The sequence below is a fragment of the Apis mellifera genome, linkage group LG5 (assembly GCF_003254395.2).
Source record: "Apis mellifera strain DH4 linkage group LG5, Amel_HAv3.1, whole genome shotgun sequence".
NCBI classification, from domain to species: Eukaryota; Metazoa; Arthropoda; class Insecta; order Hymenoptera; family Apidae; genus Apis; species Apis mellifera.
The window spans coordinates 9,695,767-9,712,511 of NC_037642.1; the positions used below are offsets into that span (position 1 = coordinate 9,695,767).

Consider the following 16,745-nt stretch of genomic DNA (forward strand, 5'->3'; position numbering starts at 1 on the left):
CTCTATATTTTAGAGACGAGAGAGATCCTAGAATCGCGGGAAATTAAACGGGCGTTCGGGACACGGGCGAAAAAATCGCGTCGCTCGTAAATTTCACGACGACCAAGCGAGCGGCCAACCGTTCGCCTCACCTCGCCTCCTCTCGCCACTCCTCGCTTTACCTCACCTCGCCTCACTGCGCCAAGCCTCGTTCCCTCGCTGCTGCTGCGAACAGTCGGCCGACCGGAAACTCGGACACGTTGAGTCTCGAAGACGGCGATTGCTCGCGTGTGCACAAGATGTATACGTATATACCAGCGAACTAAAAGTATCGTGCAACGCGTTGAAGAGAAAAAATAGATATAAAGTATAGAAAAATCATCTATATATATATATATATATATATATATATATATATATATCTTTATTCTTTTTCATCTTATCTATATCGTTTCGCGTGTTCGTCGTAAGGACGAAGAACCTTACTCGTGCTAGACGACGAAGACGACGACGACGACGACGATGACGACGATGGGGACGATGGTTGAGAGAACCGGCAAGGGTCGTGGACTTGTAGAGGGGTTTTAGTGGATAAGGGCATGGAGGGGTAAAGAACGAGAGAAACGCGGTTCGACAGCACACCGTCGATGGAAGGAACATACCAAGGGACGAAAGGAAGAAGAGGACGAGAACGCGAAGGGGCAGGCGGAAGGGCGGCAATGGGACGAGAAACAAGGGGTAGAGGAGTGAAGAGGGGTGGGGGGGGGGGGAAGGGGATCGAGAAGGGACGATAGGTAGCGTAGAAGAGGCAAGAGCGTAGGCAAGACGAGAGAGGTACGATGGGGATAAAGCAAGACGCACATCGCAGCATGGCAAAGCATGGCAAGGCGAGGCACACAAGCTGGGCTGCGGCGGAGTTTCACGGGAAGAGCGGGGCGGGCGGAGAGGAAGGGCCGAATGGCGCGGTGCCGTACGGCGAGGGGAAGTCCGGGCGGTGGGGAGAGAGGGGAGGGGGCAGAGAAGACGGCGTCGCGAGTCCGCGGAAAGCCGGCGACCACCACCGCAGTTGAGCGTGACGATTCGTCGCGAGAGCATCGTGCGTTGCTGTTTCTCGCGACAGTCCACGTGCGTTTGTCCACGTGCGCTCTCGTGTGTAACGTAGTGTACCGTGCGCACACATCGAAACAGTTAGCTGCGAGCCGTGGTACTGTGTGGATCGACAACGATCGCTACACAGGCGGTCGACAGGCGAAGAGCGACGCGACGCGACGCGCGCCCCTAAAAGCAGTTATACGCTAGGTAGCCAGCGACGATAGACGCAGCGCACATACAGCGACGGTTCAGTCGAGGTCGATCCACCGTCAGGTGACGATCGTCGGTGTCACGGTCTCTCGTACGACTATTATTGGGTGATATATATTCTATCGGTGAATCTTGGGAATTGAACGCGAGGCGCGCCAGTGTGCTACTGTTTTGCAATCTGTAGAACACGCGTTGTATATGAAATATAGTTGGGGGAATTTATTCGAAATTTTCTTGGATCTTTTCATCGGTCTTCCGTTCGATCGATCGCTTCGAGTGAAGAAAGGAAAGTGAATTGTAGAAGAACGCAGTGAAAATTGATCAGTGTGTTAGCGTGAGGCTTCTCTTATGTGCCACGCTTAGCACGATTTATCGAGTGGTTTTCAAGAGGACGAAATGCGACAGAGAAGTCGCGCGAAATACTCTGAAGATTATTCTACGAATTCGAACGCTGTGTTTTCGTGGCGCGAGTAACATCGCGTGGGAAACGAATCGAATATTTATCGATTTGTTGAACGGAAACCAAGAACGACGAATCGATCGACGAGTGAGATTTCGGCAAAAATTCGTCGAAAATTTCACCGTGTTCTTTGCGGAATTGATAGAAAAGGATTTACGGTGTGGAAAAAATAATTTTCAACCTGGATCTAAGGACGACAAATCTGAGCATTTACGTGGACGACCCTAATCGGGTGTTGAACGTTCGCGAAAAATTGCGCGGCAGGGATCGCAAAGTTGGCAAAATAGATCCTAAAGTGATTGACGAAGGCATCACGACGACGGAGGACGGTGGTTACGAGGATCGTTTGCGAGAAGGCGCGAAAGATAGTCGTCTCGCTGGGATGAGGGGCGAGTCGGCGCGTCCCGGTAAGCGTCCTTTAAGGGCGCTTTCCGCTTCTGAAAAGATGGATGCGATACAGAGAGTTCACGAAGGAGAGAGTAAAGCATCTGTCGCGCGAGATATTGGGGTGCCAGAATCGACATTGCGCGGATGGTGTAAATCCGAACACAAGATCAGGGGCATGGCAAGGAATTCGTCTACGCCTGATAGCGAGGCCCATTCACCTGCTTCGTCTTCCGGCGCGAATGTTGCAGCTGGTAACTTGGCCAGCGGGTCGGCAAATCTGTCGAGCGAGGATGAGGGTCCTTGCGTGAAGAAGTCAAAAATAGATCAACAAACGTCGGTAAATAGCGCGGGCACGTCGTTTGTCGGTAGTGATGTTTGCACCGATACGGATGGTAAACAGGACAACAAGCCGAAGATCGATTACGTAGGATTGATGACCAGCATGGCGGGCATGAGACCCGAAAATAGTTCTCTTCTTCTGCAACAGCTGGGCCTGTTGTCCGGCGCCACCGGTACGCTCGCCAAGAATTTGTTGAGCATGTCACCGGCTTTATCACACGGCAGCACCGTCGGTCTCGTCGAGAACGGTCTTCAGTACACAAAGAACACTGGAAACGCGTGTATTACGAACTTGAACAGTTTGAACAGTAGTAACAAGAGGCACAGTATTTCGGCAATCGCACCCACGCAAATGGATTCTGTAGTCGCAAAATCGTGCAGTACACGAAAAAGTCTGCCACCTGCGGCAGAAGCGCCATCGACTCCGGTTCCCGCATCCCCCAGAAAAACGAACGAGAACAACAGTATTCAAAGATCAACGAGCAAGCCTAAAAAGGACAGCAATGTGAACAGCGGCAACAAGAAGGTGGACGAGGCGTTATGGCTATGGCTGACACAGCAGCAACAGCTGCTCGGTCAACAGTCGGCGAGTTTCAATCCGAGCATCAATCAGCAGGATGGCTCGTGGTTCTGGCAATGGTACAAGCAGTGTAGCTTCCCGCTGATAACACCGACGCCGCTAGCGCCTAGTCCGGTCGCTAAGAAATCGCCGAGCAAAGCAAGAGCCATGCTTGACAACGTGCTTTGCAATAATAACAACGAGAATGTGAAACGAAGTTTAACCATGGACGAGGAATCCGCCACTGCAGCGGAAGACATCGAGTCGACTGACGTGCCGAGTAGTACGGAAGAGGCGATCGAGCACGGCGAGAAGTTTTTCAAATGGTTGGATAAATGTTCCGAACCAGCAGTCACGAGGCTTCAAATCATACAATTCAAATATCTGTTGGACAATTTGAAAGCGTGTAGGAAGAAGTCGACTAGCTTGAAACAAAGTAGAAAGTAGGCGAGGAGAGAAGAGACAAGCTGTGATGCTAAATATATATTCTTAGGAAAGAAGAGTGTATTAGCCGCGACTCATGAGGTGGAAAAAAATAGGTAGAATCGAACAGAGACAAACAAACAGACAAATGATGAAATAAAGATGGAGAGAAAATAAAAGTTGACTTGTTGTTTCTCTCCTTATACTATTGTACACAATGTACAATTTGTTGATCTCTTATCGTCGAATTCCTTCGTGTTCCATCAAAACGATTTTTTTTTTTTTTCACTTATTTCTGTTTCTTATTGTTTCGTTCTTGCCGATCCAGAGATTCATATCCTCGTGTTTACGATTCGCGCGTGTGTGTGTGTGAATGTGTGCGAGAGAAATACGAATGAGAAAAAAAAAATGTTGTGTTGTTCGCCTTTTCCCACCGGATTCTTTATTATGTATCTCTCTAATTTAAATGAATGATCGATGCACAATTACGTGTTTTAACCCGCTCCTTGTGTTTTTTTTTTCTTTTTTTTGAATTGAGTTCGTTCTTTCTTTCTTTCTTTCTTTCTTTTATTCTTTTTTTTGAGTTACCTTAAGACCGAATCAAAATAGGTCGTAATGATTTTACATTTTCTTTATTAAAACCTTGTATATAAGTGTATACCAAATTCTTGAATGGACTGTTGTAATTATAATAAAGGTTAAGATGTTCGTAGAGAGGTATTATTATCGATTATACTTTATCATTTGTTAGTGTAAGTGCGTGCGTGTGCGCGCGGTGGGAAATTTCTTCGCGGTCGGATAAAAATAAAAATAAAAAAAGATTATACAGTCTCGACCGATAGACAATGTTGTGTTTTAAAATTTTTTATCCTGTTACATTATCCTGGACGTATACAATCGATAAGGATGTATAATCAAAATCAAGAATCGTGAATCTACGTTATCTACGGTCGAGAATCCATTCATTTTAATTTTGCGTTTACATTCTAATCTATCGCGCAGATATATTTGAAAAAAAATAACAGCTTCATGATATATTTAATTATGGACTGCACTTTTTCCCAAACAGTTCTACCTCTCATTTTGTTAGCGAGTTATTTACTTACGGTAAATAATAATAAGATTTAAAATAATGTGTGCACGTGACTCGCACGAAACTAAATGGTCCAAACAAATAAATTCGAGATAAAAAATGACAAGACGATATTTGTTATATCGATGAGAAATTATATATATTATATATATATATATATAAAGTATATATATATATTTAAGGACCTTTTGTCGCTTAGCTTTATAAAATAAGATGTTTGATGACAACAATACGTTTGACTACTTACCATTTTGAGTGGTTTGCTCAGTGGCTCGTACTTAACGTAGTCACTGACAAATTTTCCGCACTCCTGCCACGTGTACAGTTCCGGGTATGGCAGTGTACTTCGTTTGATAGTCGTAGACATAAATTTCTGCACAAAAAGCGATTTAAACTTATAAAGACACTTCCTATCGTGATTTTGTTTTCTTATTCTTAACATTACTTTGTTATAGCAAGATTAGTTCCAAGAAGGAGATTTTTTTTTTTTTGTTTTTCGTATATTTATTCTTTTTTCTCCTCTCCTCTCCTCTTTCTCTCTCTCTCTCTCTCTCTCTCTTTTCTCTCTCTCCATGCGCTACTGTTGTGAAACAAATTCGTTACTGTCGATCCGCCATATTAGTTTTATCGATATATTTGAAAACTTTTTTAAGATTTTTCAAGAAGCATTTATAAGTTTTCTTATTCTTTCTCTTTTTTTTTTTTTTTTTTTTTTCTCCGAGAAAATATCGTTTCATAAAATGATTGTTCCTATCGTGTTCACGTAACGCGCGAAACGTTAGGTACACTGAAAGGAAATAATCTTGCAGTTAGCAATGTATATTTATAAAAACTGACAAATGACAGAAAACCAAAGTGAAGAAAGTACTGTCAAATGATGGTACGTGTAAATAAGACTGTGACCGTGCACTTGCACGCAAAGTGCATAACATATATTGTAGAACATTTGAAGCATGTATGAATAAATGTATAGCGAAGTTTATTTTTATTATTTAGATTGTAGAAAAGGAAATTTTTTCGGGTGTATTAGAAAGATTCCTATTATACAGTTATATTTCCATTTATAGTTGCATTAAATGAAGAACAAACGAATAAGAAAAAAATAATAACAATAATGAGAAACTTAGTCTATCAAGAATGACATTCCTCGTTACATATATAAAATACTTTGAACAATTTAAATTTTGAATAACTTGAATAATTTTTTTTTTACAACATATTTTAATTTTTATACGAAAAATAATATCTTTATACAATAAATCGAGAGAAGTATTTATTAAAAGAGAATAAACTTGAGAGAAAGAAAGCAAAATATCAACATATTCACATAATTTCTTAATTTATTCTTTTTTTTTTTTTTTTTTTTTGAAAATCGAAAAGAAAATCATAAGTAACGAGAAATGATATTTTCTTCATTGAAAGATACTAAATGTAAGAATATTGATTCTGTTTCGAAGAATACTTCGTTGCAGATGGATTGCGAAATCGGATCATTTCTTTTTTAGTATCGACTATATTTTTTACGATCGTTGTTTCGTTTGTATAAAAGTTAATTATTTAGATAAAAAAGAAAATAATAACGAAACACGTGTTGTAATATGCAGAAAGTGTGTAATGTAAATATATATGATGTTATATATAAATATTGGAGAATCTTTTAAGCTATTATGAGTTTACAATTATGCGTTGATTTTGAGAAACGTTAATAAGAGACGTAATTTCCTATACATTGCTGTTATTCGCCATCTTCAAATATCCAAAAGTTAATGAACATCACGTTAACTTGAGATCATCATGTTATGAAAGTAGCACCAAAAATTACACCAATGACGAATATCAATTTGTCATGATTAAAATGAATGGTTTTTGCGTTTTTTAGTTCGATTGCGCGGAAGAATCTTGAATAAATAAGCTAATATTGAAAATTTATTGTAGATGAAAGGAAATCGATAATTCGTAAATAACAATCGAGTCTCTCGATTAATCTTTAATTTAATACTTAAAAAATTATTAATTTTAACGAAGCAGATAATAAATAAAAAAAGAATTATTTAAACAATTGAAATTTTCATAAAAACCATGATCCACACTTTAATCCAGTTGCATAATTTATAATATTAAACATATTATCTTTAATATAATTAACTAAAGACAAGAAGAATGGAATAGGAGATATCATTAGATTTGAATTGAAAAACTCTATTACTATCCTATTATTAATTTTTTAATTTTATAATATACTCACTTGTATACCACATTCATTTTCACATACTAATAATAATGGTTTCCTTTTTGGATATTTTACGTGAAACTGTTGTCGAAAATTTTCGGCATACCAAGCTAGCAACTTTTCTTTATCACTGAGGGTACAATAACTACTTGGAAGTCTTTTTAGGTAAAGATCTTTTGTGTAATCAATTTCTGGCCAGCATAACTTGATCAAACATAGTTCTTGTTGTACATTTTCTATAAGTTCTTTCGTTATTTTAAGAACACCTTCTTTCGTTAATTTTTCTTCCAATTTATACTCTTCTTCTTCCATAGAAGTAATAGTTGATATACTTTCATAACTTTCAAATGCAATCTTTTCATCTTCTTCCATTTTTAGTTGAACGGTTTACAACAAAAGTAAGGTTAATAACTTTAACTTGTTAAGTGTTTGTATCTAAGAATGTCACAATTTAAATTATTAGGAAAATTGTTTATTGTCATGGTAACTTAAGAAAACAAGGTGTTTCTTAAATATGATAGTTTCTAAAATGCTCGATAGGCGGCAGCATATTCCGTACCTGTTTAAATTGCATAAGAATATAATGAACATATCAGTCATAACCTTTTTATCATATTATCTACATTGAATAATATGATAAATTAATAAAATCGTATATAATCCATCCAACTTATTGCACATTTTGTACAATTTTTCTTTGTGATTCAAGAGGGCGTATATTTACAAGAATTCCTCATTATGACATCTGTAAAAAGTATCGTAAACAATGGACATATTTCAGTTATGACCAATGTATCGACAATAGGTAAGCTTATGTTCAACTTAAACATATTTAAATCTTTAGACATACAGAATATGTACATTGTAGCAATAAATTGCATTTTATACAAAAAGTGGCATGCAATAATAAGCGTCATAATTTTATTAATAAAAGTTGTCACATACATATCATTGGTATAAAACATACGCGTTATTTAAACAAAAATACATACAAGCTGTGAAGACAATGTTCACGATGGTATATATATTTTATTTATAAACTATAAATATAGCAAATTGGATCGATTTTTTCGTATGTAACAAGAGCAATGGAACTGAAACATATAATTACACGAATATATTATATCATTTAAAAGTGATTTTTTTAGCTTTCCAAAAAATTTATGCGATTAGGTCTAAAAAATTTTTTAACATTCACGTTCATTATTGAATCAATTCTTTCGTTCGTTATAAATCTTCTAACTTGAAGAAATAACTTCATCCGTATTTCTTTTTTAAATTATCACTCATAAATTACGTCATGGATTTGTGTTATACAAAAGTCGATTGAAACATCGAACCATACCATCACTTAAGAAATAACTTCAATTTGTGTCAGTCGAATCTTGGCGCCATTTTTGAGCTGCCTCTCGTCGGGCATCGGGTACTAATTGTGATTGCATACCACCTAAAACATTACTAGTTGCTTCTGTAGCTAAAATAATTGGCTTCACAACTGTTGGCGGTATTTGTCGTAATACACCTCCTACTGCACCAGAAACTCCTTTTTGCTCATGTTCTTCACTAGCCACACGAACCAATTGATTAGCTGTTTCTCCTAAACCCTGAAAAACATTTGAAATTGATTATATATAATTAATTTGATAATATGGAATGTGCAAAATTTTTTATATAGTTTCAAATATATGAGATACTTTACTTCTTTTACTAGCATATATGCATTAGCCATTCCTTCTCGAATATCTAATGGTTGACTATATCTTTTCCGACGTCCTTTTTGTCCTTTGTGTTTATGCCTTACGCTAGGCCCAGGACTGACCATATCATAAGCCGTTTCAGCTGTACTTTGTATAGCATGTATCAATCTAGAAGTCAGTTCCAAGGCTGCCATAGCAGTAGACGTCGTAAAACTATTTGCCCCTCGTTGTAGTCCTCTAATAATTCTACCATCTTTTTGATATTGTTCAATAGGTAACCAGAATAAATCTCTTATTCCTTGAACTGTAACAACAAATAATTTTATTTACAATATAATATACAAAACAATACATTTTAATAAAATATAAACTTACATAATTGAACCAATGAATGCATAGGACCTACGCCACCAAGTAAACTTGGAAGTTGATTTTTCTTTATATCTTGTAACCATTCGGAAAGTAAAAATGTTACTAGTTTATCAAATCCTAGAAGTCCATGTCGATGTGTTAATCTTTTCAGTCTTAATTCGGAGCAATTCAACTGAGCTAGACCCATTAGAAGTCCTGCTAACGGCCCATGAGTCAGATCTACACGTTTTCCATGATAATCTAATCTAACAAGGACTTCAGGAGAAAATATCACACTCCTAAATAAATTAAATAAATCAAATTTTTATATACGATATATTAATGGAATATATTGCTTACGATATATAGAATATTTTGCTTTATATTTATTATTTGAATATTATTTATAAGTTTATTTATATTAAGTAATTAATTTACCTAAAATATATTGGTTGACAATCTTCATGTACTTCATGCGTCGGTTTGGTTTTCACATTGTTTTCCTTAATCATCAATTCGTCTTCCAAGAGTATTAATAAATTCGGATCTATGGTATCATTCTGCGATGTATTCGTTGGTATTGATGCATTAGGCGTGGACTCGTTCACACTCATAACTGGTGGGTGATGCGTTGGTGTTCCTTGCTTGGATACTGGAGAGGATTGTGGATTATTAGGTACATTACAGTTCTCTTGAGCGTGTTTCGTACCATTACCCAATTCATTGAAGAATTCTATCAAAAACAATAGGCTATCCTGATCTATATTTAATCGTAACGGCAGTAGACTGAGTTTTAAACAACATTCTTGAGCACTTAATCTTGGATCTGGTCTAACATGGACCGCTTTCATGGCAAACATATTCGCATGAGACTGTTTCGGTCTCGCTTCACTACTATATTGATACAAGAATTTGTTAATGTGCGAAGATGCTAATCTGTCTCTAATTTCTATTTCATTTACTAATAATATTTGTCTTGCTGCTTCTGTTGTATTTTCTGGATAGACTTCGTGTTGAAAGCGCACTTTATTTAACTGAAGCTCCATTAAGATATCATGGCGACGGCCAGGACCTCCCATTACTTGCCAATCTGTTATTTCTTTACATTTTTCACGTGGTGAATTTGGTGCACTTCCAAAATGTATTTCATTTGAATTAGATTTATTGAAAGTTACACCATCCCACCATGGTGATTTGGTTCTGTAAACATAAATAATATATAATATAATTTCATATAAATTATTCATATAAAGTATTTGATTTATAATTACAATAAAACGTACTTATCCTGAGGTGCGATATTAGAACGAATTGTATTGTCATTAATAATGACTTGTTTTTTGGATGTTATTGGTACTTCGAAATCTTTTCCTCCGTACATATGCCAGATCAAAGTCATTTCACAAAGAGTGTACCTTAAAATTGGAGCAGGGAAGTGTCTTGGTGCTTTAAGTAAATCAGTTTTGCCAAGTGGAACTGAGAAATGATTATCTATTATTCTTAAAGATTCTTGACACAGCCAACGAATTTCTGGTACGCCATGCCTAGGCATAATTCCTGTACCCGCTTCTTCTCCTAATATACAAAAATCTTCGTTTGAATCCTCAGCTTCTGTATCACATTCTGTCTTCGTACATTGCTCAGGATTTTTATACATTTCAGGTACTGCCTGTGAAGCAGGACGAGATTCGTCGGGAAAGAAAAATACTTCTACTTGATTTTCAGTTACTAATGTATTGCCGTCTATATTTGAAGACGTTCCTGTGTCATGTAATTGTATCAATTATTCATAATCGACATTTATTTGAATATTAAATCTCTTATATTATTTAATATTACCTTTTACTGTTTCTTCCATTGCTTCTTTCATTAAATTATTAACACGTTCAACTTGACTTTTACTCAAAGTATTAACACACTCATCGCCAAGAAGACTTTCTTCATCGCCAGAACTTGGTACCGTAATGTTTCCGGTAGTTTCTATGCTTGACGAAAGATCTCCATCATTAGCAAAGTATGTTAACAACTGAATAAGAGCACGTCCAGAATCGGAACATGTTCGAACATGCAATACATTGTTGCTTGCCCTTAAATCAACTCTAGGTGCACCGCCGCACATCTTATCGTTCAATCTTAATGATAATTCGAACAATCCTACATCCATTACACATACAAAATCCCGTTTTAAATCTACATTTTTTCCTAATTTATTAGATATGAACAAAGCAATATCTTCTGCTATAAAACGTAATGTCGAAGTATTTGTATGCGCTGCAATATTACTAGAAACACTAAAATTACCAAGAGTTACCATCGATCTCAATGGTAAATGAATTGGTCTGAAATAATATAAATTTTTTATTATATTATTATGTTTTATAAGTAATACTTAAAAAAATAAAAACCTATAATCAACTGCACAATCCCAAAGATGTAAATGTAATTCCGTTAATATTCCTGGCGCAGAATATCCAGCAACTGGATGATCGGCTACATCCAAACAATCTGTTAATTGTGTAAACCATGATGTACCAGTGTTAAACATTCTATGCCTCAATGTAGCATTTGATATGCCCACTGCCACTCTGAAAGTCTATTTCAAAATAATTTACGATTTATTTAATTAAATGATAGCATAATATTTTTATTTGAAATTTTTAAAAAACAAACTTTAATACGGTGTGTTTGATGAGCAGCTTGTATTCTAATAGCGAGTAACACCATATCATCATTATTGTTTGCTCCCATTACATTTAGATCACTTTTATATATAGAATGCTGACAATGTTTGGGAATGTCACTATTAATAGGTCTCAATGAAGGTGGTTGTGAAGGTGTCGTCATTAATCCACAATGATCCAAAGACATTTCTTTTATCATAGCGCAGACATAACTCAAATTTGAATTTCCTTTGTATGCGGTTACCGAAAATATAGTCGCATCATCTAATCGAATTATTAATTCGCCTTGTTGTCCGGGTATAACGTTTTTTACAGAATCACGAGCAGGAGTATACATGCAGAGAAGACCTTGATCTATATTCAAAAATAGTGCTAAATTGCTCTGACCATTCTTTGATACTTTATTTTGATGTTGCCTATAACTTTTATCGGCTGCAGAATGAAATATACCCTCCTCTGAGTCTGAATCAGAATCATATTGAACTCGACTTTTACATGTGCTAAATCTTAAAACAAAAAATTACATCTTTTTAATGAAATATAAAAATATTATATTATCTGCTTTTAATATTATTTACCTAGGATAAATAGATTCTTGTAACAGAGTAGATGCCAAATCAAGACCTATATGATTTTCCATATGTGTACCATACTTTGGTCTTGGCGCTGATGGTTTCCATAAAAAAAGATCAGTGTTGAATCTATTATATAACAATTCATACAGATGTTTAGATGGTATTTGGACGGAAACACATGGAAAATTGATTTCTATTTGTATTCTAGAACTGCGAATGCCTTCATCTATAAATTCTAACATTTCTTCTCGATTTCCTGGTATGATCAACTCTTCGCCTTCTCTATTAAAAATAATAAAATTAGATGTAATGTTATTTTTCAAGAAGTTAAAAAATATTAATTCAACTTCAAACTAAACCTTTGTTCTGAGTCATCCTTATCACCCTGTGAATGTGGTTTGGAATGAGGCGTATCAGATTCATGAATAATACGTTTCGAGCTGAACGGAGATGGCTGATGTTTAGGCGCATTTTCTAAAGTTTCATCAAAACTAGAATCAGGCTCTCCTTCAGAACTATCTTCTAGTTGATCGTTCAAACGTTGTGGATAAATTGTAATAACTATTCTAGCCCAACCAAATCCTTCATTATCTTGTTGACATGTTGCATTATCTTTTTCATGAGTTGTAACTTTGCCTATATTCAATGGTATATCTGTTTCCGTTTCTGCATACGAAAATAGTAATTTTCGGAATTGAATTTCAAAATGCTTTTTTACAGAATGCGGATGATTCTTGGAAAAAATTTTCTTAGAAAAAATTAAATGCGGGCAAAAATGAATTTGTGCATCTGTCATTTTTAAAATCATATAATCTGTTCTCACAGATCTCTTCCACCACGGTGCCCGATTCATATCGTGTAACGGTCTTAAATCTGGTATTGGAAACCTATTTTTAAATTATTGAAATATATTCAATTCAATATTTTTATTTTTGTATATATATATATATATTGTGTAAATTACCTTAATTTTATTGTACATTGTGATGAAGATATGTTTATAACAGCAGCAAAATCTGATAAGGTAGGACTTTCTATGGCTTGATAAAATAAAGTTTGTTGATTCTAAAAATAAAATAATGAGAAAATAATGAAAACTATATATATTTTAATATAATTATATAATAAAAATTGATAACTTACGGTATTTTTATTATTAGATACAGGATTACAAACGCAAATAGGTTGCGGATTAAGAAGAGCACATATTCTATCTACAATAGTTATATCCACTTCACTTTTGTAAGGTTCCAATTCAATACTAAAAAAAAAAAAAAAAAAAAAATGAGATAAAAAATGTCACATCAATTATATTTTATATATATATATATATATAATATATATATATTTTTTTTTTTATATATATATATATATATACATACATATATATACTTACTCAATTTTTGTCTTTGGATTTGCACATTTTACTAATTGTGCATATCCTGTATTTTGAATATCTTCTACATATTTAAATTTCATTTTAAAATCCGTTTTATTAGTGAAACCAAAATTTGTTGAATTTTCTTTTGGAAAAGTAAGCAATTCTACAAATTCTGATGATGGAGTACCATTTGTTTCAGAATTATTTGAGTCAACTAAACATTCAACAATTTCTAAGCTAGCTAAAGTAAGTGTTCCTGATACAACAGATAATAAACAAACATTTTTTTCTCTTCCTTCAATTACTAATGGCGCAGCGAGTAATCTATAATAAATAAAAATTTAAAAATTAATTATTCTCTAATATTATATATATACTAATTATAAATACCTAATATGACTTAAATGACAAGCATTCAAGAGTATTTTTGATGCTTTATCGAAATCTTTATTTCCATATCCTCCAATTGCAAATATTCCTAATTGCTTGAAAAATTCGTCTGCCGAATTTTTCATTTGATATATACTAGAAGATGTTAAACCACCTTCTTCTACACATGTGGTCAGTATGTCTTCGTGTAATAGAATTATAGCTATAGAAGATACTCTCACATGAAAATGAGATGTTTCTGCAGATGGGCTATTATCTACACTATGTCTGTGTTTTTGTTGCTTTGGTAAATTCGTTGCAGAATTTTTTAAACTAATACTACTAGATAATATACTCCCATCCATACTAATATTATTGCTTGTAATTGAATCACTCATTGAAGTAGAACCTGGTAATCGCATTGGTAAAAATTCATCTTTGTTATCAGATTCATCTAAAGATGCTGTTGACCAACCTTGTGTATGCCTTAGATCCTATTAGAAACTTTGATTTAATTTATTATATTTTATTGAAATTTTATGAACTTTATGAAAATGTGTATATACATATATATATATATATACCATAGAACGTAATCCTTGAGATGGATGTATTTGATGAATAAGTTCTCGTTCTACACGATTAAAATCGCTACCAGCCATAGGCTTTTCAGTACAAGTTCTTGGAGCAACATTACTAACATCTTCTGAATCAGGAGATGCCAATCCATGTCCTAATTCCAATAATACATGTACTTGCCGTGGACTTAAAAACGAAGTGAATGATCCTAAGGTTATTTCTAATTCTACCTGAAATAATTAAATCACTTTTATTTTAAGCCAAATATATGTTATAATTTAACACTATCATTTTTTTTTTAATATTATATAAGGATGTTATTTATTTTTAATTAACTTTTACCTTTGGCCCTGACACACCTTCTCCTTGTTTTAATTTCAATCTTATTTCTTGTCTACCTGCTAACTTAGCAAACATTATAGGATTTGATTCACTTAAATTATTAATAATATTTCCTTCTGGAGAAGTTTGTATATTTTGAGTACTAGATACTTGCACAGAAGAAAAATGACAATCTGAATTCTGTAAAAAAAATATTTCAAACAAAATTCTTAATTTATATAATTTTACTAACTTTTAATAAAAGTTACTTTAGACTCTGGCGTAGAACCCCTGCTAGATGTTATAATGCTTCTAGAAAAAGTTCTTGCTCGAGATGGGAATTCATCTGTATGGAAAGTCACTCCTTCTAAATAAAATCGTTTTGTTGTGAATGCTGACACAACATATCCTTTTGTTGATTGACTAGGATCTAATGAAGTACTGCTTGGATCTAATCCAGCTTCATCTGAATATTCAAGATTTTTTATACACACTTCTATTGCAACTCCTGTTGAAGAATCCAGTGGCACATGTTCCAAACGTATAACAGTATCTATAAATCTTACTTTCACTCTACATAAAACTAAAAAAGACAAATACATATATAATATATATAATATATATATAATTTTTACTTAGATATATATAATGCATTTTTACTTGAATCTATTGTTTGTGCAAACAACTCTACTCCTTCTAATGGTTGTGAATTTCCAGCATATTTAGCATCTTCTTGTAAACATTCTTGTGCAAGTTGCATGCTAGATGTCATAGAACTCCACATAGACTCAAACATTGAAGTTCCACTCTTAACTCTTTGTCTAGGTTGAACTGTTAATCTCAAACTTGTTACTTCCACATAACTAGCTTCACTGAGCAAAGCTGACCATGGTATACTAACAGACATTTCTGATACAAAACCATCAACAAATTCTAATGGAAGATGTTGTTGCTCTCCTAATTCATTAAGAGCCTATTATGATAAAAAATTCATATGTATTATTAAATTTCATTTTTTCTATTTTTTAAATTATTACGCATAAAAAAATTATTTTAAACATAATTCAAAACAGTATATTTATTTTTCCTAAATTAAAGTAAAGGCTAACAAAGAAATTTAAAACAAAGAAAATGATAATACCTGTACATCAAGGCTGACATTGGTTACACGGCCAGTTCCATTGTATAGATCTACAGTGAGTTGATCTAATGTCAATTTTTCTTCCAAGAATTGACCCAGATATCGTTGTAAAAGATACCTGCAAGCTCGTTTTTTGATCCCTTGAGACCAAGGAATACATCCCAACCAAGACATTTTATACCCACGTTTGACAATCTAATCTATAAAAGACATGGGATTTTTAAAAATAATTTTCTTCATACGTTTTGTATTAGGCCTGTTATTCGGGCACAATGTAGAAAAAACACGTGAATTCCATTTTTCTAACACGTGTCTACTTTGGTGCAATGATCCTTAACACAATACGGTGATTCGGATGTAACGGGGTTCTAGCTGCGTAATATTTTCCTTTGGATACACTACACGCACATACATATACACATGCGTACACACATAGAATTCTGACTATCGGACAAACACTGAAATGAAACCCTGGTGTCTCATTGACTGAAATCAGCTGACTATGACTATGAAAAGAGATGCACATATTTGTGTTTTCCAAAATCTTTCACTTTTCCTATAGCGATTAAAATTCATTTTATATTTCTATCTTATATGATATAAAAATTTTATTAAGCTAAAGTATATATAGTTTTTATTTATTTATTATAATCAGTTTTATTTTTTATTTTTCAGTAATGAATAAAATAATGCATTAAAATAAAATTAAATCGATAAATAAAATTAAGTTATATTTGATTTTTTTAATATTATTCATTGAAAGATGTTTAAAGAAAATTAATTTTATTCTTTATTATTATTAATACATGAAATGCAAATTATTTTTATTAAAATATTACTATTAATTTTTAAAAATATGCTATTGAAATTTTTATAGC

At 34.1% G+C, this 16,745-nt stretch overlaps 3 protein-coding genes across 4 annotated transcripts; 1 reads left to right on the top strand and 2 right to left on the bottom strand.

Annotated features, from left to right (window-relative positions):
• The first annotated feature begins 1,017 nt into the window (after positions 1 to 1,017).
• On the top strand, positions 1,018 to 3,628 carry LOC100578718 (protein distal antenna). Its single transcript, XM_016912295.2, has one exon. The coding sequence runs from the start codon at positions 2,124 to 2,126 to the stop codon at positions 3,471 to 3,473; it is 1,350 nt and encodes a 449-aa protein (XP_016767784.1). The 5' UTR covers positions 1,018 to 2,123; the 3' UTR covers positions 3,474 to 3,628.
• Positions 3,629 to 3,960: 332 nt separating this feature from the next.
• Positions 3,961 to 7,543, bottom strand: LOC102654993 (dynein regulatory complex subunit 7). The gene is made up of 3 exons (XM_016912299.2): positions 7,332 to 7,543; positions 6,788 to 7,207; positions 3,961 to 4,915 (listed from the first exon to the last, which is right to left on the bottom strand). Exons 2-3 carry the CDS (start codon positions 7,142 to 7,144, stop codon positions 4,685 to 4,687), a joined length of 588 nt encoding a protein of 195 aa, XP_016767788.2. The 5' UTR covers positions 7,145 to 7,207; positions 7,332 to 7,543; the 3' UTR covers positions 3,961 to 4,684.
• A 136-nt stretch (positions 7,544 to 7,679) lies between these two features.
• LOC726497 (autophagy-related protein 2 homolog B) lies at positions 7,680 to 16,349 on the bottom strand. Of its 2 annotated transcripts, none has more exons than XM_026441020.1 (19): positions 15,868 to 16,349; positions 15,387 to 15,699; positions 14,996 to 15,309; positions 14,748 to 14,927; positions 14,411 to 14,635; positions 13,848 to 14,320; positions 13,473 to 13,781; positions 13,220 to 13,337; positions 13,041 to 13,141; positions 12,436 to 12,963; positions 12,080 to 12,358; positions 11,491 to 12,007; positions 11,226 to 11,413; positions 10,660 to 11,159; positions 10,104 to 10,563; positions 9,259 to 10,020; positions 8,845 to 9,119; positions 8,472 to 8,773; positions 7,680 to 8,376 (listed from the first exon to the last, which is right to left on the bottom strand). In XM_026441020.1, exons 1-19 carry the CDS (start codon positions 16,039 to 16,041, stop codon positions 8,137 to 8,139), a joined length of 6,258 nt encoding a protein of 2,085 aa, XP_026296805.1. In that variant the 5' UTR covers positions 16,042 to 16,349; the 3' UTR covers positions 7,680 to 8,136. The 2 variants fall into 2 exon arrangements, with proteins under 2 accessions (XP_026296805.1, XP_026296804.1); XM_026441019.1 differs by having other exon boundaries at positions 10,104 to 10,581; positions 15,868 to 16,346.
• Positions 16,350 to 16,745: the final 396 nt, after the last annotated feature.